Here is a 26975-nt window from a genome sequence, read left to right on the forward strand (position 1 = left end):
GAACGAACATCTCTCATTACAAAGCTTGCACTCTAGTACTTCATTATGTCAAAAACAGTTTGCCCTGTGCAAAATTTTGCATTGAAATGATGCCAAGTTCAGCAAGCCTGTTGTTTTTCTACTAACTGCCCAGCAAAGATCTAGAGACCATACTCAATTTCTTATTTTAGGAAAAATTATTTGAAGTTTACTTTAGTAATCTTATGCCAATTACTCATTTGGGACAGATCCCTTTCTCCTCATATGACTTGGTCTCTGCTTGTCTTATTTTCAGCCAAATACAGGCTTAGCTGCTTTATTAACAATCAAAGGCCAAAAAACATTCAGCATCAATTAATTTTATTTACTTGTCGGACTATATAAATGCATGTATCCAATAAATTCTAACACATGTATGAAAGTTAAAATAAACTAAGCTGACTGCTGCCAGAAGTCAAATCTGCAGCCTGCCTGCAATCTGCTGTACTGAGTTAAAACCACAGGTGAATAGATCTGCTTTTTGGTTTGCATACATGCAACAGAACCACCAGCTAAACTTAGACTAGAAAAAATTAAATAAGCATAAAAACCATTATCTTGATTCAATGACTGCAAAATGGAGATAATACACTTAGTAAGGAGCCTATTAACTAAAAAAGATAAGGCTCAAAGACAGAAAATGACATGAAGACCATAAACTTATCTAATAGAGTAATCTTAAGTTTTTATGACAGGTCACCTTGTTCACTCCCTATGCACTACTGACACTTCAGAGTACAAGTGATAGGAAAGAGTTTGCAATGCACCTTCCAGCACTACACAAAATGTACACCCCCACCATCTATTAGATGTTTACCACTGAATACACCTCACTTCGAAAGCCTCCAGAAGGTGTTGATATGGATTATCACATAAGAACATGGAAAGCACTTTGGAACCAAAGTAACCTCACACCCACACTCTGCACGTTCCAGCGCAGCTTCCCAGCCAAAGTGTCTGTCTGGAAAAGGCCACTGGGATCTGAGTCCCAGAGGATCTGGGAAGAGCAAGGTGATGTCACTGAGCTGCCCTGCAAATGCTGAAATCTCATGGGGCAATAATCTTATATACTAATAATAACAGCATTAAGTAACAGCTTTTAATGTGTTGACCTTACCACTGAGGAATGGGAAAGAACTGCTGAACCAGATTCTTAGCAAGAACTATTCATAAGCAAACAGCTTTAAGACCTTCAGGTTTACTACACCTTGCTGAATTTTTCCAAAGGCAGCTAACTTGATCCATGAATGCCACCCTTTCTAACTTTACACACCTAAACTAAGGTGAGAAAACTGCAGACACCTATGAAATGCACGCAGAACAAGTGGCAAACCAAATCTAACAACACTGTCATTCATACCCTATTTTAACTCACTACAATGTTTTTTTAAAAATAATATAGATCAACATATGTAGACATACACCAAGGCAAAATTTTACCCACGCAGATTGTTTTGGTTAATTAAAACACTGTTAATCCCTTTGAATTGCATATGGGGAAGTGTATTGAAAATATTTCTAATGAGTTGCTGAATTAGTGTTGTACTACTGAAAGCTGAATCTGATCTCTACAGACAAAGAAATGCCTCTGCTTAAAAGATAGCATCTCCTTGTCCTGTGAGTTGAACTTGGGGCCTCTGTTCAACAACACAGGAGTTAAGAGGACAAGGTGACCTTTACCCAACACAAGTTTTTGTACCCTGCAAAAGCACGAGTTCAGCTTGGGGATGCGTGTGCAAATGCATGAACCAGGGGATGAATAGGGCAGGAGAAATTATTGCCAGAGTTATTAAGATGGAAATATGATTTCCTCTGTACAACTGTTCTCAAATTTAAATTCTGGTCTAAAGACGACCTTAAATGTATAAAAGGACATTAAAATACAAGTCTGTTTCTTATAAAGAAAATTATCTGCAACCTGGCCTTTACACCATAATAGAAAGGAAATAAGACATTACTGAAATCACCATATGATGTCACAACAGACATCTTTCAGTAGCTCCAGAAAGATGATGATGCAACATACTGAACATTGCTTTTAAAACTGGGGTTTTTTTACACAAAATGTGCTTTGGGGCATTGATACATGAAGAAACTTTCAGACTAAATTTAGCATTTGGGATACTAAAAACAATTATTAAACTTCATTTTAGGAAGAACATGCTCATCTAATATCCAAAGAGGGGTCAGATTTCCCACACCAAGCAGGTACAACTGAACTGAGTGTTCTCAGTCTCTGGTAAAACCCAAACATCAGTGACTCATCGAGCAGCATATGCTTTAGCACAGCAGGATCACCAACTCTCCAGTCCAAGCTGAAAAATTATAACTTGATGAAGCACAATCACTTGTTGGCAGTTTTTCCCTTGACTCAGGAAATAGCTGTGAATGTTGTGAATCTGCCATTTTATGGTTTGGGATTTTTACAAGTTCTTTTTCCTCTTTTTGCAAGGGAGGGCAAAGAGAGGAAGAGAACGTGAATGGTAGGAAACAGGAGAGCTGTAAATTATTACTTATGTCCATTTTCCAGAGTGATATACTTAATCTTATATTTGTGATCCCAGTGTTTTAATATACATACACTTGAGACAACACACAAGAACAACACAGTCTGGTAACAAGATTGTTATAAACAAATGTTTGGGGTGTTGTGCTGATCTCCCTGAGCAGATTTTCTGCAATGCAAGAAATGCAGTTGCACAGGCTCAATTGCTGGCATAAATCATCCTCTAATTTGTTAATTGTGGGGTTGGGAAGAGAGGGCAAATTTCTTTCCAAGTGCAAAGTAATGTACAAATTGACCATTATGTTCCTAAATTATCTGAGTCAACATTTTTCAAAAAAGATTCTATCTGTGGTGCTCTTCCAAACATTGTTAATATAAATTCTAACTGCGTAACTGGTGAGAAGCACAACTGAGGTCACCAGAAGTATCTGCTGAGTCAAAAGTATTAAATCAAGTCCTTGTCTGCTAAGTGGTAACATGCAGAAACTGCTGTTAGAAATAAGAACCTCATTTCAGCAAACTGTGTACACCACACAGAACTAAACCTAATGTATGCATGTATGCATATACAAATATATACCTTTTTATTATTAATAAAGCTACAAACATAGAAACTGAGTTTCAAGGGTGAATTCTGTAGATTTAAATTATGATTCTTCTGAAAACCTTTTGGCTGCTCAACAGCTTCTGGTTTCAGTTGCCAGAAAAATAAACTAAGTAGAATTTTTTTTTGGTTGATAGGACAAGATTTTTTCCAAATCAATGACATTTCAGGTTTGAATTCCACAGAAGCCATCAAAATACAGCAATGGGACATCACACAACTCTACATCCTCCCAGCCCCCCTAAAAAAACCAACTTTCCAGGCACTGTGAGAAGAAGGGAAATAGAGATGTTTTGGCTCACTCTCCTCCTCCTAATTCCTGCAGATCTTGGAAGTGAACGAGGCACCCAGCCCTGTTTGCTAGAGAATCTAAACAGCACCTTAAGCCAGACAGAAATGTGGCTAAAGCCAAGCATGTGCTGGAAACACAAGAAGCTGGAAGGACAAACCAGTGCAGTACCTCAGATTTGTTTACACTCATGTAGGAACTTGAGGTGGGAGAGAAACCTTGCACATGGAACTGCTGTGCAACATACTCAGGATGCCTCTAAATGACAGCAGCTTTATCACTGTCAATTGAACTGCCTCTAGTAGGGTGCACCTGCAACCCAATTTATTCTGCTGCTGAGGTCAAACTTTCTAATGCTGCATTTTAAACCCAGATGAACATATCCTTATTTAGCTTTAGCAAATGTTACTGGGCCAAGTGAGTGAGACAAGCATCCTAAACCAGAACAATTCATGAAGGACTCCATGGCAAAGCTGGATCACCTGAAATCACTAACACCAAGGGAGTTCCATTCCCCAATTCAATGGAGTGTCTTCACCTTACTCATGCCTACAGAAACAGAGTATTAATCAGACTGAAGTTCACAACAATAATTTTTTGTATTATCACACCTTTTGGAGAGCTGCTTGCTAATCAAACTGACCAGCACCCATGCAGAATAAATTCTGTGTCAGTCAGAACTGCAACAATGCAAATGATGATTCAATGATGCCACCGAAGAAAACAGCATTCCATTTTCTGTCCAGGGGAAAGAAGTTGAAAATATCAGCCATCAACTGATTGATTAGTAGAGCCTGTGCTTTCCTCCTGAAAACTTGTTATGACATGCAAGAGACTAAACTGAGTGCAGAATTTTCAGAGACAGCAGGGAAGATACTTTTTTTCCTGCAGACTGTGTAGTTTTTACAGCTGCTATATTAATCTTGCACCCTAGGTTATCATGGTACCACTTATGTACTCCATGTGAGTACAAACTCCTACACTTCTGGTAGCATTTATTTACAAATTGTCCTGTAACAAACAACTGAAGCAGGGATGAAGGGAACCAAAACAACAGAAGTCTTCTTGACTTGAGTCTTCTCAGACTCAACTGTGTCTAAAAGGTTTGTATTATTATGCAGAAGGTTCCAAAAAGGTTTGATGGTTCTCTGGTAGCATTCACAGGCTGAGAAATGAGTCTGTTTTCCATTCCCAGTTTAATTAACCACAGAAACTTCCAAGTGGTTGATTCAATTTTTTATTTTTTTTTCTGTGAAGATGATTCTGCCAAGCCAAACATCTCATGTGCTGCTCTGGCTGAATTCTGACCAGTCTTATGTATCAGCAAGGTTTACCTGTTGAAGGCTACTGGGAAAGAAGTGGGTTTGTGGTTTTGGGTTTTTTTTTTAATTTCACCTTCCTTTTGCTTCAGTAAGTTATATCATTCAGCTCAGGAAAAACTGAACTGCATTTATCTGTGCAAATGTCTAGATTTTATTTCAAGTCCTGGGCACTATGTTTCATAGACTGTTTAATTAAGCATGCATGTGAATGGTTAAATCAACATTACTGTCACAGCCCAGTGCTCTGTGAGCTTAGGTTTCACTACAGATTGCACACGTGCTGAATTCTTGTCTAATGACCATGGAACAGGGCACGTTCAATTATTCTCTTTGGGTTTCAGAAAGAAACAGGAAGTTTGGCTATAAACAATGCAGTCATAGAATAAATTTCACCACAGCAAGTTCATCTGAAAAATATGCATTCTTTACAACACAGCCAGGAATGGCATTATGAGAACCAACATCCTGCTGCATTCAGTTTTTTATTGTTATTTTACTTTGGGTTATTTTGTATTAATACTTAGGCAATATAAGAAAAAAGTTAATACTGGATGTTCTGTGATGAGCATTACTTCAAAGATGTGGATAGGGAATCAAAAGCAGCTGCTAGAAACCACAGGATAAATAACAAGTTTGCTAAATTTAGTTTATGTTATGAAATACATAGAGTGGAGGAAGAGTCAGCCATTGTAAATTTTTATCAGCTGGGAAAGAATTACTATAGAACATTTCACTCTCTATTTATAATATGACAGACATTAAATTTTTAAGAGGAATGTGTCAGATGATCTACACTAAACTTTAAGACTGAAATACATTTAATACTGGGGTACATTTCTGCTTTCAAACCTTCCTAAAAGTCCACAAAAACATCCAACTAAACTGTAGCATTAATGAAATGAGAATAACTATTATTCTCTGGCTTCCAACTGTGCCCAGAAGAAAACCCACACCATTATTATTATTATTATTACTACAACACAATTTCAATTATTCTACAAGCAGGGTAACCTTTCAACTCCAGTATTAAATGAACAGAGTACTTTTGTATTATTAAAAACTTTTGCTTAAAATAATCAATAATGATATAGTTCTTCACTAAAAGAACAAGAAATTACTTTACTCAGCTATTTATTTAATCTTAATTAATTCCATCATACATAGTGCCAAGGTTTTACTTATTTTTTTAATTTTCCTGTAGGAAAGAAGATATTTCAAAACATAACAATGGCAGTCTGCAATTACTATTGGATTAGGTTTTTCCCTAGGTTCTAGATTCTAAAGATTTCAAGTATTAAGTCACAGCAGATATTCTGTGAAGCCCTTTAGATCAAATGGGAAACAAAATGTCTATTTTTGAAAGACTGAGGCTGCCAAAAAATAATTAAAAACATGTTTAAAAACAAACAGTGCCAAGAATTTGACACCTCAAACCTGACCAACTAAAAACTGAATAATTATTCCATCAGTTTTTAAAATCTTGCCCATAAATGCACTTATAGAAATATGGAGATACACTACAGCATCCTTGTGCATATTTGTTCTGACAGAGCAGGCCAGCAGAGGGAGCAGAAGTTAATAAACATTCTCCTAGAACAAGGCTGAGACTCATCCATGCTATGTCAAACATGAAAGGAAATCAAAGGAACACCATATTGCTTATCCCATTTGAAAAGAAAAATGTGAAAATGTGGTGGAGAAAAAGAAATTCTGTGATGTGTTTTTGGCTGGCTTTTTTGGTTTTTTTTATTTCAAAGCAGATGAGAACTCCTAACACACTAAAAAGTGCATCAAGCTCACCTTTTGCAAAAATACATGGATTTCTGTAGAACAGAAAAATACACACTTAGCAGAAACTGCAAAATATTTTCTCATATGACACTGATCTGTAGGCACTTCTTCCAGTATTTTTGTTTCTTACCTGCAGGTTAATCTCTGCTTCATAGAAAGTCAGGCAGGAGCAGTAGTGCCTCTCTGAGTCTATGTCAGTCAAAACCACCACGAAGAATGTTGGTTGCTTCCTCTCTTTTGAAAGCTGCCATCCTCCAGGCTGGCAAAACTAAGGGAGCAGACAGACAGACAGAGGTAAGCAGTGACACCAATTGTTTTCAGGAATATAAAAAATATTTCAACATTATCAAGGATCATTTTGTTTAAAGTGAACATATGCAGGGTTGCAAAACCTGAAGAAAATGGGAAAAACCCAATATGTCTTGAACTTGGTATGACTGAGATAAATTTAGCTCTATAAATATCAGTGGAGAGAATAAACACTGTGGAAAGAAAATGTATTCCTTCAAATACAGTCAGTGTTCAAGAGCATCTTTGCGGTGTTGAACAGGAAATAACAGGAATAAATTGACACATGAAGCAGATTTCATTTGGATGAAAGGTCAGAATCCGAAGCTAAAATTCCTGTGTCTTAAAACATCTCCACAATTTTAAATTCTTCACTTATTTCACCAATAATTTATCTACTCAAACATCGATATCTATTACTTGCACCTATTTGCAAAATTGTTCAAAACTCACTCCTAAAAATAATACTATAGAACAATATTTTTCACCTATTTATTGACTACTTCTGTAAACTTCATTGTAAACATTGGAAATGTTACATGCACAAACAGCATGAACAAACAGAGAACTACAGCTCAACAGCAAAGTGGAAATTGTGAGGTTTTTTCCTTTTAAAATGAATACTCTCCAATGCAAGAGGTGTGCTGAAATTCAGGGATCAGTTTGCTGAAGATACCTGAGATGGCCTTTATGGAATACTGTACCCATCCTGTATTTTACTGAAAGCTAAAGTCACAGCCATGAAAAAAATCACAAGTACATTTTAAATAGTAAAATTATAAACCTAGAATTTAGACCAAAAAAAAGCAAAAAATCCTGTATGTATTAAGAGCAATAACAATAATAAAAACCCACAATAAATTCCTAGAATTGTTCAACAATGCAGATACCCATGGAACCAAACAGATAGGTCAAAATCTCAAGTTTCCAGAATTGTTTCATTCCTCTAGATATTAAAGACTGAAAGAGCACAAAGAATGAGATGTAAACAAACATTTTCTACAGATTCATCTTTAGAACCTCTACAATAAAACCTGGGATGTCTTAGGTGAACAGCAGTTAAAACTGTGCCTCTGATATACAGTTTCTTTTATGATCCTGGGAAAAATCTTCAAAACCAAAGTTTTCTCATTCTTCAAATTCTAGATAGTCAGCTTAACACTTGTGAGTCTGTATCCTCAGAAGTGCTAAGCACTCCCTTCTACATCTGAGAATAACTGCTCTGAACATCAAAAAGTACTCTGTGAAAAGACATCCTAATCATTCCAAGTTAAGCATCCAGTATTAGTCCATGAGTTGGATAATACTGGCCTAATCTCCTTTCGTTTTTCATCCCATGTCAGTTAAAAAAATGAGAAGATACTGCTATTAATCTTGCAGGACTTCTATAAAGATAATGTAATATGGTCAATATATACAGACATTTTTACAAAAGCATCATTTAAAAGTTTGACAATAAAAAAAAAATCATTAAGAGGTCTCTATGAATTGCAGAGTTTGAGGGGTGTTTGTGTAATAAATGAAGCCTGGAATCCACAGTTCAACAAGATAACCCTCAAAACTGTGAACTGCTCTTTGCTCAACAAACATGAGCCAAAATGCAAAGAATGCAGAAAGAGCCTAATAGTAAATAAAACCTTTCCAAGATGTGCCATTAAAACCAAATTATTCATACAAGGTAGCTCAAATTAAGGCTGTTCATGCAGTTCAGGCTTCTTAAGGTCCAAACACTCAAGCTTCTAATTTTAACACTCCTGATCTGCCAAGTCTCCCAGTTCTGACAGGAGCTCCTTGCTGGTGCCACTGCCTTTCAGCTTTACAGGTGCTGCCCCATCTCACACCTGGAAACAACAATCCCTCAGATTTTTGAGTCTGGAATTCCTGGACAAAGCACCACCCTGCCCATTCCAAACCCTACTCCTCTAAAGGCACAGAAGTGCTTTGGTGTTGTTTCAAACCACTTCTTTTTATTGTAAAAATGCATTATTAGCAGGTCTGCTGCATAAAATTTATACCAACCTCTGGAAAATGCAAAGAGAAACCCAACAGCTAAACTTTTAACCACCAGAGGAAACTGTGGATTTGGGCAGGTTGCTGTCCATAGCAATCTCTCAATCTATGCATGTCTAAAACCTGTGTCACAGGTGAGAATTCCCCCTAATTTCAAAGTGATCTTCAACACATGCTTTCTAAATTGAACTATTTTACTAGAAAACAACAATTAGTGATTGCTGAAGAAAACAGCTGAAGTAGAGTACATCCACTGGTTACACACAGAGTCTGTGTTTTCAAATAAACTAGAAGGAATTTATAAATAAAGAGATTGAGGATAAAGACAACAGGCTCCTCCAAGAGATTAAACAATGACTGTTTCTCAGTTTCCTTAAAATAAGGTAATAAATATTAGTGCAATATTTGAAATGCAAGCAACATTAAGAACTTTCCAAATTAGTATAAATACAAGTTACCCTCCAGCATGATTACCAGCACACTCTGGCTACAAAGGACAGGAAAAAGTTTCCTTACCAAACCAGATGCTTTACCAAAACAGACAAAAGCAGCACTGCAAATGTAATCCAAAGGTCATGTGGCTTCTCCAGTCAACAAGAAAAACCCCAGAAGTTTCAGAACCAACACTTCCATATTGTTTCACTTATTTGCCACAATTCTCAGAAGCAAACTACAACTTCTCTTGAAGACAGAATAAGAATGAAGCAGATTGTCCAATTTACAGTTTGTAAGAACAAGCCCCTAGTGCTGGGTGAGTGTTTCAAACAGACTCCATGTTACAAATGATTACCTTCTAAAATTTGCTGCAGATATGCAGAAACGGCACTGAAGAATATGCAACATGTCTTATATTGCAGGTGCTGAAACTACACATTGTTTGAAACTTCAGGTGCCCACTGAAGCAAAGAACTTTCTCTTAATTATCCCCACAAATGCTTTCAGTCTAAACAAGAAACCAGACAGATTTAAAAATGACGCATGGTGTTTTAAACCAGTGGAACTGGGTTTATTACCTTCAAAAAATTTGTATGTCATCACCACAAGCCTTCTTGCTAAAGTCTAGACATGATTAATCAGTGTTTAAAAGTGACATTTCTGTCTTCTGATTTGTATAAGCTAAACATCATGTTTGCTTGATTCATTGATTTGTTCACTCTTTCTAACCTAAAGCCACAGCTACTTGTCCCTCTCTATTAAAATTAATGATTTACATAAATCAACATATCCCCTAGATACACTGCATACAGTTTTGGTGTCCAGAATCCTAGGATATCCTGAGTGGGAAGAGACAGGTGCTGGAGCAGATCCTCCTGAGTGTCCTCACTAGCAAAAGGACACAGAGATGCTGGAGTGTATCCAAAGATGGGTGTGAACACCCAGTGGTTTGAGGCCATGACAACTTCCCCAAGGAGCACTTTAAAGTCTGTTGAAAAATTAAAGAAAATGCTGAAATTGTCACCATTTCTATTAAAGCACTGGAGGATTTAGAATTCCCAGGAAGAAGGCTAGCTGGTTACTGTGAATATGAACATTAAATATTATCATAATGAACAGTAATTATAAAGTTCAAGTTTCATTAAAGAAAAATTTTAGTCCTTTGTATCCTTACCATAGCAACACTATAAATGCCATATCTCAGAAATTTGATCAGAAATTACTCAGAACTAGAAATTCATCATTTTCTTCTGGCCTTGCACCCCGAGCACAACCAAGCCCACAATAGAAACTCAAACCAATATTCTAGTTGGGTCTGTGTAGCCACAGACTGCTCTCTCTGCACTTTACATTGTTTTCTGTGTCAATGATCTGCTCAGCTTTCCATCAGAAATCCACCACCTCTGATAGCACGAGGTAGAAAGGGGAAAAAGCTTGTTCAGAAAATTTACAACATGAAACATTCTTTGCAAGTCATCCTTTGAAAGCAGTTTATGAAGTGTTTACACAGAACAGTAGACAAGGTCTGTGACACACCATTACAGAACCCTGCACTTGAATAATTATATTTAAGATATATTCTCACACTGTATTTTTTCCTTCAAAATATATTTGGACACTTGTTCCTCGTCAAATAAAATCCAAAGCTATCTAAGATGCACATAGAATAGAAAACACTTGAACTCCATCGTCAAGACTTGAATTAAAAGATCTCAAAATTATTTTAAAATATAAAACATCTGACAGAGATATCCACTTTCCTTTCTAACTCAACTCTTTCACCAAACATTGAATTCTCCCTTGAATCACTCTGGGCACAAAAATGCATTTTATTAAGCCTGCTTCTGTAGGCTCTTGCTATTCAAGTATTCAACTGTGCTTTGTTTTTAACATGTATCATCATTATTTTTCCTGCAAACCTCCCTAAAAATAAAGAACCATGTTCTGGACATTATGTGAAGGAAGTTTGTTCCATCTGGACTTGCATGACCTAGCACCAGCTGCTGAGTATTTCACCATTTCTCCATTCACTTATGTATGGAATTTTGGCAAAGGGAATTTTCTTTCTCACATGCTTACCTCCACTTAAAATAAAACAATTACAATGCTCACTGGCACAATGAAAAAATCACTGTTATGAAGCTGTAAATATGAAGAAACACTTGGAGCTTTTGGATATCTCTGGATGTAAACAGAACACAAAATATAGACTGAATTTTGTAACAGCTTCCTGCCTTTCAATATCTTGTATCTAAGAAACCATGTATTTATCCTTATCCTTGCCCAAAATAAAACCAGGGGACTTAAAATACACTCCAAATTATTTCCAGGTAAAAGTCCATTTCCAGTGCAGAATATTCTGATGATCAACCATAAACAATTAAACTCACAAAGAAAATTAAAGTTTTTAATCCTAAAGCTCTAAAGAAAGAGAAAATAAAGACCTTTTTAAAATTTCTACCTTGGAATGAACTGAAATGCAGCATTGTCCAAAAGGAACCTTTACATAATCACCTTGTGGCACCTGTGAATGGTGCTGCCTGTGAATTATATAAATTATAGGTGAATAATCCTTCCCTCTTTGCCTGGGACAGACTCTGCCCAGGTAACAGACACTACGAAACCCTTCCCCCAAAGGAAAGATCCTCAACCACATTCTTGAGCTTCCTGAGGCTGAAAGTTGCTGAAAGATCTCTCAATGGCACTAATCCTGCACAAGTGACAAAGTATTCTCTAACTGGAGCTGTGGATTATTCCTCAATAAGCAGAGGATGCTCAAGCTTGTCACAAAGACCCTGCAGCAAAGTTCCACAAAGCAAGAAAACTTAAAATATGTTGGAACATCTCAATTAAAACCAGAAAATTCATCCTCCAAGGATGGAGAAGTCTTTTTTCTGAAATTCATCAAGGTTAGCCTCCCTCACACACCAGTAAATACATAATCCTGGGTGCACATCTACACATGCTCTTGGAAAAACCTCATGACATTGTGCAAATTTAAACACCTTTCCTCAATGAGCTGCTATAATGAAAATTCAAATTTGTAAAAAAAGCATTTATGCAGCAACCGTACTCCTAGTTTATCTTTTGAAAAAAAAAAAAAAAAATCTGAACTGGCTTTTAAAAAGAAAACTACACCCACTGGGAAAACTGTTTCTTCTTGTGTTTTCAGAACACTTAGTATTGCCATTCCAGTGGTTTATTTAAAACAATAACAACAACAACAAAAATCTGTCAAATACTCTTCTGACCATTTCTGAACAAAATCAGGCTAGACTACAGAAACAGTGATTTATGAGTAAGTACTGCAAGCTAATGCCTTTATTTCAGAAATAGTACAGGATTAATAATGGCATTGAATGGGGTTTTCTTCACAAAACCAGCTTCCAACATCTCTGTTCTGATGAAGTTTAGGAAGAATGTGGAATTGGCAGGCTTGTACAAATAAATTTTTTTAACCTATTTAAACAGTGGTCCATCCTGTTGTTTTCAGGCAAATGTTATCAAGACAAGATTACGGAAATTTTAAAATCCTGGGACCCTTGGACCCAGAATCTTTTCTTAACACACCCACCCAAAGCAAAACCCAGCACTGTGTTCTGGGATGTCTCAGGTAAATTGAGCAAGATAGCTGTGGACAAAAACCAGGAATACTCAGATGTACATCAGAATGGCAACCCAAATATCCATCCATTTGGTGCCTGAAGCACATACTTTACACTAGAGCATTTCAGGTACAGTAATTTCACGATTATAAGCCACACTTCCGGGTGTCAGCAACTTTTCATTCTTTGTCCATACATAAGCCACACGTTACCATACAGAGTGTGATAAAAGGTGTCTGTTCTATCACCATCTGTTGAGGGTGGGGGCAGTGATCCTTATCTCCATGGGAGATATTCTGCTAATGGGCCATCCATTGAAACCAGGCAGGGCATTGTTCTTTATCTTTTCACAACCCATCCTTCCTCCAGCCAGTCATTTTCTGCTAATGGCCCATTGAGTCCCACTGTGAGACTGATAAAATTACTGCATCCCATTGGAAGTTGCTCCAGCCAGGGGGAAGAGCCCAACATTTCTTACCAAGATAAAAACAGAGCTTTTGGGACACTAAGGGAGCCCCTTTCTCCACTGGACTCCAGCGGAAAACCGGATTTCTCCACATCACCACTGGACCTCCAGAGGGAAACTGCACCTTGTACAGGAGCACTGCTCCAGCTGAGCCACATCTGTCACTGCAGGAGGATGCAGTCACCATGGAATGGGACTGCTGCCAACACCCTGCCTGACGGGGTGTCAGGTTGTACTCTGACTTTGTCAGAGTTTGGAGTTTGTTTCTTTGTAGTACTGTATTTCTATTTTAATTTCCCTAGAAAATAACTGTTATTCCTAATTCCCATATCTTTGCCTGAAAGCCCCTTGATTTCAAAATTATAATAATTTGGAGGGAGGGGGTTTACATTCTCCATTTCAAAGAGAAGCTCCTGCCTTTCTCAGCAGACACCTGTCCTCCAAACTAAAACAGCGGCGTTTCGTTCTTTGTCCATTTATAAGCCGCACCTGATTATAAGCCGCACTTCGGGTTTGGACCAAAATTTTAGTCAAAATGGTGCAGCTTATAATAGTGAAATTACTGTACTTTTTTTTTTAAAACATGCATTTTAAACTTCATCGAAGATTTAAGAAGTTAAATGTAAACTTGAAATTCAGGAACACATGGCCTGTCTTCAGAATTTCTTTTACAAAGCAATCCTTGCTGCCCATGGTACCACTGGTCAAAGGAATAAGAGAAGTTCAGAAATTAATTGTTCAACAGGAAAGCAGAAAAGACAATTACAACACAGCAATAAATCCAAGTAAGATGTGACTTTAGCAATTTATACTGCAGTTACAGGTTAACGAATACAGAAGAATACAGTTCTAGTGATGCACTGTGTTTTGTTATAGACAAAAAGACAGTATGGGAGGAGAATTTCTGATATTTGGAATACTTAGAGAAGGACTAGGAAAGGGCAACACTATCAAAGAAACTGATTCCTTCTATTAAATGCTTGTGTTTTAATTTTCATCATGAAGTAGATAAAGAAGTATCTGTGTCCCTCTTATCCTTTTCAAAAACCATTTTTCAGGATTAGCTTTTAAAATGTCTTGTGATACTATAATAATAGTTAACTCTTTTGGGAAGGATTTTTTTGCTTGCTTTTTTGTTTTGGGGCTTTTATTCCTATTTTTAATGACCCTCGATCTTTTAAAAGACAGGTAGTCACCTGAGGCTGACAAGCCTAAAAATACAATTTCATTTAGAAACACAATTGAGCATTTTATGCACAATTATCAGTGAAGTATGAAATATTAACCTTGCCTACCTCTTCTCTTTCTCCTTCCTTCTTTTTCTCTTTTGGCAGTAGTAGCACTGTGTTACAACAGCAGCCATAAACATTTCCCAGTCTTCAGTGACTTCCCAACTCATTTAAACTATAAACTGGCTTTAAAACACATACAGCATATGCAATTATTGCATTGGCTGAATGTCCAAAAAAAATATAGCAGGGTAATTTACATACATCACTCACCAATTACAACTGGCACACAGTAAGCTAATTTACTGTGTTAGTAAACTTCACATTTACACGAACATAAATTTTGATTTATGTTAATGATTAATACTACTCCAGACAACCCAGGTCAATGTTCTGTAAAATACTACCATAATATACAAAGTCCTCATTATCTCATTTTTATTGCTCACACTACACAATCAGATATTAAACCACACTGTTAATGCCACGCTACCATTTGGAGACAGCCTGTTGCTCTCTAACAATTGCAAAAAAGCACAAGCAACCTTCTGCTAATATATGTCAGGAATTTTGTATCCAGCATCTCATAACTCCTTAGAGTATATATATATATATATACATATATATATATATAAAAGCCAGAGATGGGTTCAAGTCCCAACACCCAGAAGAAAGTACGTGGTAGGGGGGGCAGTGTGTGGAAGCACTTGGCAATGCAGTGTACACTGCAAAGAACACTGATGTGACCTGAGAGGTACAAAGACTGCACGGTCTGGGACTGCTGCAGCAAAGTAGACTTGAGAGATTCAAGAGAGATGCCAACAGCCTCCAGATGACAGGATACAGAACAGGAAGTCTTGAAACAGGCAAATTAATTAGATGCCAGAATTTGTTCTTAAAATAGCAGAAATTCAAATGGAACATATACTGTAAAGCAAACCACAAAAAGAGTAACACATTCCTAAAACTCCCTGGGAAAAAAAATTGCTCAGTGCAAAGTGATAACCAATTTCTTTTTGGAATACCTCCCCCTTCAGGATGCAACTGGGGAGGCTGAAATGGTTTGGCACCCCTCTAGCCCAGCAGGAGCCCTGTAGCCATGTCAGTGGTGGAAGGTCTGAAGGGAGAGGGCATCCTGAAACCTCCACCTTGTCACATGCAGCCATTCCCAGCAGCACCATGCCTGACACTGCCTGCTCACCATCAACCTCACATCCACAGACAGAACTACAGCAGCTCCCTGCACCAAAAGCTTGACTCAGCCAGGAGAAGTTAAATTAAAAATAAACAAAGGAAACTATAGAAAGGGCAGTGCATTGCTGGTCTGTTAATTTTGGGAATTTAACAATACTTCTTATATGAGTCATATTATTGTTTCCCACTTAAGGTCACCATTGATTTCCCCTCTTGCAGGTGTGAGTTTCTACAAGGAAACAGAACAGTAAGCACATAAACATAGAAAAATTAAATGTAACTGAAAATCTCACAGAAACATCTTATATAAGTGAAAGATTAGGTTGGGAGCTGAAATAAAAAATACCAAACTGGATTGCAACATGAACATATCCCACCAATGAAGTTCTGTACATTGGCTGCCACTACTGAATTTTACATTTCCACAGCACTTATTAAGAAAAACACGGAATGTATTTCCTGTCAGCATTCTCACCAGGAACACAGTCAAATACATAGCATGAAAAGACAGCTGAAAAGTTTGGTGCTTTCCACTGAGTTTCAGTTTCCTGTGCAGAAAACTGGGATCAACAACTTGAGACAGACTTGTCCTGTCCTCCCACAGCACTGGGTTATGTATTGTCTATAACCAGTGGGCATCAGTGCTGGCCTGCACTACAGGATGTCTCTCAGGGCAGTGGTGAGAGAGCCAAAAGCCCCCACTGTAAACAAAAAGGCTTTGTGCCACTGCAGATGCTTCCATGTGCACAGCTGGCATGCCAGGAAACGGCTACTTTGAGCAAGAGACTATTTCCTCCAGGTAGGTTTGCTGAATTTAGCAGTTTCTGCACTACAAGATTCCAAAACTCATCAGAATGAAGCTTGAGAGAGGTTTGGCACTGAGGAAGTTTGTGCTGCTAAGTTCCTATCTAATCATGGTAGCCACTTTTCCTCCCTTCTGGCAGCTGTACTCCACATTTGGACGACATGCTAAAGTGGAGTTTTGCACAATCACCACCAGGTTGCAGCTTGCATGTTCTCTGTTCTCCACCACATGGCAATTAAAACAAAGCATCACAAGTTTTTATGGGGGAGCAGACTTCTGTCACAAGATGTTACTGGAACAAAACAAAAAAAATTAGAGAATGTGAGTACCTCTGATAAACGTCAGTATTTTCAAGCAAACTGGTTCCAGTAACTTGCATGCAGCAGAAAAGAACTCAGTATTCCAAAAGGAGGAATTCCCAGAGGCCCAGACACCAAAGACCATAATTTTTATGCTTTAAGAGGGCAAAAAAGAATGTCCATAAGAAATTATTTTTCAGCTCAACAATCAACTCAGGTAAATTAACAGAGGGTCAAATTTAAATTTAAAGCTGTACCAGAGCCAAAATCAATTTGCAAACAGAACGATGACTGATACCGTTCTGCAAAAACAAGGCAATAAAATGGTTTTTCAGGGGTTGGGTAATAGCAATACAATCATAACCACATAAGTATACCTGCATGTATTTTTTTTTTTTCTTAAAAGTTATTTGATGCTTTGTGGAAATTTTATTTTAAAAACACATTCCATAGATTAAAGACAAGCCTGCTGAGGGACCGGAAAAGATAACCCATCTTTGTTAGCAGAGACACATCAGTGAAGTCACCTCCACTGAAGCAGCATTATCTAATACCCAACCCTGCTCCCAGCTAAAAAGCCTCATCCTGTCCCATGTGTCCTAACTGGGCAGACACAGAGCTGCCAAAAAAATCACTTTGGAACATGGTGTAGAGAATACAAAAGAGAGTTTTCCAAGTAAGACAAAACAAGTCCCAACACTCAGGCTGGAAAACAAGTGTCATACCATGAGTTTAAAAGAGCTCAGCTCGTGGAGTTCATGGCAGAGAGTTGAGAAACACATTATAGAGTGGTTATTTGTAGATCAGGTGTTTGCTAGTAAGAGGATTTCAGATAAGTGTCCAGAATTCATTATCATAAAAATTCCAATCTCAAAATGAGATCTCATACTCTAGTCAGTGAAGGGGATGGAAAACAGTCAGGTTTTTTTTAGGGTAAGCTCCCCTCAGCTGGAGTCCTTCAAGTAAAATTGAACAGCTTTTGGAAGGAATTCTTTTGTCCATGTGTGTAGGCACAAGCCAGTTCAGACTGATGTGGGACCTGGAATTCTGTACATGACACCTCCCGTTCTTAAACTTCCAGGGGCTGAACGTGCTCATAACACTTGAAGCTTTACATTATAATCCAGCTATAATCAGATCTCATACTTCAGAGCTTCAACCATTCAAGCATAGAGATTTAGACAGCATTTCCACCTGGATACCTAATTGGACATCCCAGTTTTTGCAAGAGAGCCAGTGGCAGCCATCCAGCACTTCATGGGGCTGGCAGGTACTTCCAGAGAAGTCTGGCTGGTCTGTCTTGCTTATGTGACTATAAACTGCATGCCAAATCAAGGGCTGAGATGGAATTTTCTACCAAATCAAGCTGGGAGGGATTCAGGGATTTATTTTACTTGTTTGTTTTCCTTTGTAGCATATGGCATGTTAGCATCATCAGTGTAATCAATTCCCTTAAGCTCAGGAGATGCTCTGGTTTCATCCTAATCTCAAGAACACTATCTAATTGGAAAGGACTGAAACTAGCTGGAATAACTAGAATTTCTGGACATTGTATCACAAATCAGTGGTGCTAATTAATATACTCTGGTCAGACTAAATAAACTGATGTATCACATATGGTCTACTCTCTAAAGCCTGGTGGGGGTGGGGGGGGAGTTTTTAAAAATAAACTGAAATGTTTTAAAAAGAAAGCAAAATCTATTGTTTGTGTGCAACATATCCAAAACATTATATCATTTCATACCATAAAATTTAGTTCTTGGAAAGTTTTGAGTAGGATTGTATATGAAGAAATAAATATTTTTCAAGTGGATTGGTAGGGATTAGATAATTCTATCTTGTATTTATAATTTAATGCAAAATAATTGGTCAAATTATCCTCACAAAATATATTTACAAAAGGGTTTACTGCTTATAAACACCAAGTATAGGTAATTAATTAAAACAATGCCACATTAAGAGAATTGAAAAATGTAAGCTGGTAACATCACTGTTCAGAAAAACCATGCATTTCCCCCTCAGTCCCAAGTGGGTTAACAAGATCAGACAAAATGTAAGCACTGCACTTCAGCTGCATGAAAGTGCCCTCTGCAGGGACAGGGTGCCCAGAAAAGACCTTCTCTTTGCTTCTTTACTGGTGGGGTAAATTCCAGTACCTTCTATCCAAAGGGATCTGGGCTGCCTTTTCTGTTCTTTGAAACTAAACATTACTGAACAACAATTATAGATCATCTCATAAAACACAGGGAGCAGAAACAAAAACCACATCTTTATCATCTAAATTGCACAAGAGATGGGGAAAATACATTATTGTTATTATACATGTCAAATTATTACCAAATAATTACTACACTATAGAAGAGGCTATTGAATAGTAGGAACTAATACATGGAAAATTACATTGTAAATATCACATTCTCATTGAAAACAATTAAATAACTAACATGTTTCCTTCCCCAAATTAATCAAATGTTAGTGGGACTCATATATAAAAATAGAAACACTAGTCAACCATGGGGGGTTCCCTTCAATTGTCCCATAAGCATACAAAGGAAATAGAAATATTTCAAGGCATCTGTAATGTCTTACATATTTTGAATAAAATAAAGAGCCAAAACACTTAACAGTACTGAATTTTATTCCAAATTATACCCAAGAGGAAGCCATCTGCAGGAAAAATAAAAAGTAAAACAAGAAAAAAATCCACTCTTTTGCCTTGGACATCACTTGTGCAATACAGCTATCCAAAAGGACAGCATGTTCTTTTAAAAGAATGACTACTTACTCTTTCATGATACAGGCAACATAAAAATCACCTGAAAACGTTTGGGATTTTTCTTAACTACTAAAAATAAATTCTACACTGGTTCACTGAAACACTGAACTACTTTTGGTTCTTTTATTTTTCTCCTCATCTAAAATAAAATACTAATATATTGGCAAAAGCCATCTCTAGAAGACTCTGAAACTGGAGTTACCCACAGTCAAGCAAACCACTGCTGCTATGGTCTGGTTTGAAAGGAGACTGAAACCTAAGGTCCAACATTCATTAGCAGCTCAACATTGACACCTACAAGGCCATGAAAAGTTTGAAGCCTTTGCTTTAAACAACAGAAAATGCCTGGTAACGTTTTGGTAGAGAAATAACAACGTATAGCTTAGCAATACGCCCACAGTAACACCAAAATTCAGTGATGACAACATCTCAGACATGATGGCTTCGTCTGAGCAGCAAGGACTGCAAGGCTGCCTACAAATATTAGCACAGTCACTGGTTTGTCTCAGGAGAAATGATACAAGATGAGCAGAAATACCCCACTGCAAGCAGCATTTCCTGGTGCATCAATGTTTCCTACATTCCTAAGTCTCCCAAATATGAAACAGATCATACAAAAGAAAAATAATACGAAAAGTATTCGCTGTAAACTCCAAACAAATTAAGTGAAAATTTGAAAATAACTATGTAGTACTGGACAAACATTAAAAGAATAATAGATGAGTTTTGACAATGTGTGTATGGGTTACATTAGAAAAAAAAAAAAAAAGAACCAAAAAACAAGCAAATCCCCCCCTTTCAACAGTTGCATACCAGGAAACATGTGTTGACCTACGACACTCGAACAGCAAACAACAGTGTCCTACGCACAACCTCCGGCAGCACACAAGAAAAGGAATCTTTCAGAGTATTTAGGGATTCAAGGACCCTGTCAAACATTACAAAAATTTCCTGCTATTTCCATTTTTCCTGGTCAACACCGTGCGACTTAAGAAACTCCTTCATTTTCTTCCAAGGCAGCGTAGCAGGCAGTAGGGTCTCTGTATAAGGCTTTTGGCCCACACAGATAAACTCACAGTGGAATGATTTGCCAGAATGAATTTTTGATCATGCACAGATTTGCACCAAAATAGGAACCAACAGACTGTTCTTCAGGAAAGAGTATTCCCTACCCCCCCGGTATTTAGGATACTATGTCCTTAAAAATCTTGAAAACACTGGTGTAGAGCTCAAGCCATGGACACAGGCCTCCGCATTTCTGCAGGTGGTCACAAAGTCACTGCACTCCATTCTGCAAACTACATTTCACCCAGAACAAAAAGAGTTCTCCATGTAAAGCCAGAACTATGTGCTGATTTATTTTTTTTTAAATTGAACTAAATTCTTGAATATATCATAGAATCATAGAATGAGCTGAGTTGGAAGGGACCCACAAGGATCATGGAGTGCAGCTCCTGGCCCTGCACAGGACACACCAAAAATGACAGCCTGTCCCTGAGAGCTTTGTCCAAACAACTCAGGGTTGGTGTAGTGACCACTGCCCTGGGGAGCTGTTCCAGTGTCCAAACACCCTCTGGGTGAGGAACCTTTCCCTGGTATCCAACCTAAACCTGTCCTGACACAGCTCCATGCCATCCCCTCAGGTCCTGTCCCTGTCACCACAGAGCAGAGATCAGGGCCTGACTCTTCCCCTCCCCAGGAATCTGTGATGCAGTGAGGTCTCTGCTCAGTCTCCTCCAGACTGAAGGGACCAAGTGACCTCAGCCACTCCTCAAACAGCTTCTCCCCCAGACCCTTCACCATCCTCCCTTGGTGCATCATCCTCACTGAAGGCAAATAATGCATTAAACACTTCTGCCTTGTCCAAGGCCCTGTCTGCAGTGATCATCCTCATCCTGTAATGGGCCCGTTATTTTCACACTGCCATTAATGTATTTTAAAAACTCTTTTTATTGTCCCCCGCAGTTCTTGCCAGCTTCAACGCCAGCTGAGCTTTGGCCACAAGAATTTGCTCCCTACAGCAAGCAGCACCACTGTATTCTTCCCTTCTTGCTTCTGCCCAGCACACACTTCTTTTTTTCTGCCTTATTTCCAAGAGAAGATCGCTGGTCAGCCAAGCCACTTTTCTGCCTCATCGGCTTGACTTTGACATTTGGGAATTGCTGCCTCATTGCCCTTTAGGAGGTGATGTTTAAAAAGTGACCAGAATCGATTCCCATATAAAGTTCACATCAAGTTCAACAAAGGAAATGCAAAGTCCTTTACCTGGGGAGGGGCTTTTCAAAATAAAACCACACAAGTACGTTGACTTGCTACTGTGCAGTGATTTTTTAAAGACCTAGTTTTACTTTCTGTTCCGTGCAGCTATGGAAAGGAATCTATTACAGCAAACAAAGATTGCCTGACACACGAGCCTACTCAAAATGTTTGCAGCCTTCCCCAGGCAATTACCGCAATTTACGGTATCAAAATTCTGAACTCTCTTCTCATCACTTCTCATAACGAAACCAGAAAACATTTCATTGGTATTACCATGGAACAACTGACACATTTTAAAAACATTCCTCCATATGTCCGTTTTTTCTAAAAAAAATTTGAATTAAACGGCGAAGCACAAGAAAAGTGACTTCAGCGGATGAGCACCGGATACAGGAAAGAAAAACATACCACAATACCAGAACAAAATGAGGCAGAGGGAACAGAGAGAACAGTACTGCCAGGATCTAGACAACATTTTCTGGAACTGTAGGTCATGGGAGAGCTCCCAGACTGGTTCTTCATTTGAAAAGCACAGCTAAGCACCACCTCCGAGGCACAGGCACTGCCATCAAATTCTCATCTTGTAAAAGTGAAATTTGTAATACTGCTGAAAGAAAACCAGAAAATCTCCAAACACAAAATCTTAACAATAAGCAACAAACACCATCACATGGAATAGCAAGGCTGTGAACAGCCCCTTCCACACTGCCAGGCACAGAACTGACATCCCCTGCTCTCCATGCACCAACTCCTTCAGATATCTCACAGTTCAAAACCAGTGAGGCAAAAAGCAACACTAGGGGAAAAGGGAAAGGTCAAAGACATGTCATCTGTTTCATTACCTTTTTAATCCAAAAAATAATCAGCAATGTACAAAGATCTATCAACACTTGGGAGTAAGAACTGGATATATAAACATGTTTACACACTGAGTGGCAGACCAAAACTTGAGTCATTATCCACAGTCTTTCAGTTGGTGTTCCTACTCGCATCCAAGAAAATGTAATTTTCTGCCATAGCTGACCACCTCCTCTTCCTGTCACGGGTGACTCACGTCTTTTTGACCCATTCTTCACTTACCTCTGACACTAAAATGTCTTTATCTTGTACCATTTCCTTTATCACCTCTAATAAATATCTTTCTTTTACATTCTATTTATAATTACATAAGTTCTTCATTATACTGAGGAACTAAAGCATTATAATTTGAACTGATTCTCTTAAAAATCCTGCTCAGCAACTATTTTTGCTTCAATTACATCAGCTCCTTTGCAGAACCCTTTCTTGTGTTGTCTCTTGCACAGTCATGCTAAGATTTTAAAAATTAGACCAAGAATTTACTTACCCCTTTGATAAACCCTTACACTTGTCCACACTTAAGAATAACGTATTTTTTGATGCAGATATTCAATTTCTTCTTTTGTTGCCATTTTGGAAAGCTCAAGAACTCTCTTCACTACCTTTTCCAATTAAATTCAGCTTGAGTTTCAACAGTGCTCACTTTGACCAGAGACTTTGGTGGCATCCCATTTATGAAGAGCAACTAATATGCTTTTGTTGAAACCTCTTCCTCAATTCAGGTATTTCAAAACTGTTTTAAAGCTGGACACAGCACACTTCACAGAAAAGCTGCTGGAAAAATGTAGGCAGAACATCATTGCTCAAGAAAGAAGTTCAAGGAAAAAAAGAATTGGATAACACTCCTACTTTTGCATGGACAACTCTTGAGTGCCTAAAATGGACATATCTCAATTTTTTGTCTCACTGAAAGCTGCCATTCCAAAAAACATTCCCCCAAAAGCTCAGAGACAGCAATGCTGTAGCCATAACTCGGTCCTGAGGGAATTGTCATCTTTTCCCTCTACTATTGTAAATTTTATTTGATGTTTCTTTGCATATATTGAATCTCAGAGATGAACAATTCCTTAACGGAATTCTCATCTTGTAAAAGTGAAATTGGTATGCTGCTGAAAGAAAATCTCCCAAACACAAAACCTTAATAATAAGCAACAAACACCATCACATTTTGTACTTCTTTAGATTGTAGATTACAAAACACAGATCTTCCAACGTGCCTTAATAACAAAATTCTAACAATAAATAATTCAAATAAACAATAAATAATCCTAACAATAACTAAATAAAAATAATAACAATTTAAGCTGCCTGATGCCGTACACATCTGCCAAGCCACCTCCACAGAGCTGGCACAGCCAAGTGTGACTCGTGAGTGGTGCTGAAGCAGCGGCCGCACCCTGTACGGAAAGAACAGTGATTCCAACTTCTGGAATGACAGCACGGGATCCCAACAGCACAGCCAGCCTCCCACTGCTCTGGTGACTCTGCATTTGTGCTCACATGAATGCCTCAAAGCTTCTGGATTTTTAAGAACACTTGCTTAATATTCTTAGGTTAAATAAGCAAGATCTTCTCTAATATTTTTAAATTTTTGTTGTTAAAGACTTTTCCTTGCTTCTTTGATTTCCTCAGTGGTAAAAATGTAAAAAACCATCTGAACACTGAGAATGTGGCAAATTCTATCTTGCATTCACAGCTACCAGTCAATGTCTTCCAACACACACAAAAAACCCTCCAGGTCTTCTTTCTCTAAACTAAAATGCATCTATTCCTACATGATTTAATTTAAATCCCCAGTCACAATGATGTTTAAAGCATGACAGCCAATAAATGAGGACACAATTAAAACTAGAGTTGCTTTTAATACTCTTTAAGTCCACTTGTTCCTCAAAACTATCATTCTACTGCCCATTTTCTACTTTTGCTTCCAGCTGTTCAGCACCAGCCACCAAGACAGCTTACACAGCAAATCAAGCTGTGCTTGAAGGGCAAAGTAAAAAGTACAGCAGAAAACAAAGATCAACAGCAATGTCTTGCTTATAACAGAGTAGAAAAGGAGAAATTTGCAAAAGTAGCTACTTAGGTTTTCCAAGGATTGAAACAAAAAAAATTGGGAATCTTTACACTGACTGGCTCTGTTCCAAGTTTCTAAGAGTTTACGTCCTGTCCACAGAGAGGTAGAAAATCTATAGCTGAAGGAGAAAATTACACATAAAATTTTAGATCTTTGGATACTGTGAGTTTTGTTCACGCCTTAAAAAAGTGTCCAGTATTAATGACAGCTTGCAACTCAACATTTTGCAAAAGAAGTTACTAGAAGGAAAAAAAAAAGCTGAACAGCCTGGATCATATCCTTTTTTCTATAAACCCCATGACTTGCTAACAGCTGTGTAATTACCAGACACATTTCAAGAGTGAAATGGAGATTTAATGATGCACTTTGTGATTTGATGCCAATATTCATAGGATTAAAAAGCTATGAATCGTCAAGTTAAATGTATCTTCAGTATGCATTTAAAAGTTGCACCATAATACTTCCCCTTTGCTTAACATTTTCACTAATCAACTGTGCATGCAAAGTCTCATCGACCTACTGCACTACTTAAATGCAACAAGAACTGTTTTCAATTGCTCTAATGGTTTGCACTTCTCTAAAACTATTACAGAATCATAAAATGTCTTCCCCTCCTTTTCTCTTTTTTTTTTTTAATATTTCACAACGATAGTTCAGAACAAGTTTAAGGAGACAAGATGATATTCAGCTACATACTTTACATCTTTCAGCATATCCAAAGGCCATACAAAACCAGAGAACTATTTCAAATCCAGTATTTCCAAACTGATTTGGAAACTTTGCCAAACTCCAGAAAGCAGGGCACGAGCTGATACTACTACTTCCCGGTAATAGAAAGCTGGGGGTGGAAAATGACTCAACTCCCCAAACAATTGACTACATCCCCTTGCTAATGATTTTATTAGAAACACTTTATAGAAATTGGGGAATTCAGACAGATTATAAAGATGATTTTGCAATGGCTTGTTGCTCAGCAAAACGATTTTACTTGCAAATTCAGCACCTGTAATCATGCTACTTGTAAGTGAGCAAAAAGAAGCTTCAGAAAAGGAGTAGGGAAAAGTTGTGCCTATCATCTGATAAAAGGTGAGGTGAAGTGATTTGGATAGAAAACACTGACATTTAATACACACTGAGCTTCCTGTACATCACTGAAGTTAGAAGACATTTAGAAGTTGACACTTCTAAAACCTAGAAGTGGCTTCTTAATTCCAGTGCTAAGCATGCAAATACTCCAAAGATTCACTGCTGCTAAGAAAGGAGGAAAAGAGGGATGGGTGGGCAATCATAAGCAGGAAAGAAATCAAGGGAAGTGTTGGTATGGTAAAACAGTTCATGTGTTTGAGCAACGACACAGGTGATCAACTGCTGCTCTGGGAACCAGCAGCTAACCCTGTGCCCCTGCCACCACTTTTCTGTGTGGTGTTGAGAAGACACTTCTGACAGGTATTCATTCCCCAATTGCTACAGCTGGACACTACAGAATCAGGGCCAGATTCTCAGAAATACAGAGCAGACATTGTTTCTGAAATGTTTGCATTTGCATGATAGGTAGTATCGAAAAACTGGATCACAGATATTTGAGATTTGGCTAAGTTGTGGCAGACTTAGAATTGTCAGATCTCAAAAAAACCTTTTGTGATATGAGCCTTGAGTACAGCAACTCTAGGGAACTGCTCCTATATCAGAAATAACCATTTAGAGGAAAGAAAGGAACTTTAGACCCTTCTACCATGGCCTTCAACACATCAGAGGCTGCAGTAGGAGGTAATGATCTAGATACACCCAGGATCTTGAGTGACCTTACCCATTCCCAGTCATCTCTAAGGGATTCACTACTTCAGCATGAGTATTGAAGCAAAATTCATTCTACTCAACAGAGAGTTAAGACTTGCTAATACTTACCTTAGGGGGAAAAAATCCACACAGAAAAAAAGAGAGAACTGAAGGACAAAATAGTAAAAACCATTTCTAGAACAAGGTTACAGCCCTAGTCATACCTCAATACCCTCTTTGTATGGTAATATAAACCAAATTGATTCTCTACCTCTATTGGAACAAAAAGTTTACATCCCCACAGAAGTGTGAGGGAAATAAATATATGGAAGCATGACCAAAATGAATTGATAGCATTAATGTGTGCTTGA

General features: G+C 37.9%; 1 protein-coding gene across 6 annotated transcripts in view; it reads right to left on the minus strand.

Moving 5' to 3' along the window:
- Positions 1–26975, minus strand: part of SBF2 (SET binding factor 2) — a 234905-nt gene that overhangs the window by 129543 nt on the left and 78387 nt on the right. For all 6 annotated transcript variants that reach the window (XM_033062209.2, XM_033062207.2, XM_033062210.2 and 3 more), the window contains exon 3: positions 6661–6798. In XM_033062209.2, the coding sequence (XP_032918100.1) occupies positions 6661–6798 (138 nt within the window). The remainder of the gene's footprint in view (positions 1–6660; positions 6799–26975) is intronic.

The sequence above is a fragment of the Catharus ustulatus genome, chromosome 6 (assembly GCF_009819885.2).
Source record: "Catharus ustulatus isolate bCatUst1 chromosome 6, bCatUst1.pri.v2, whole genome shotgun sequence".
NCBI lineage: Eukaryota > Metazoa > Chordata > Aves > Passeriformes > Turdidae > Catharus > Catharus ustulatus.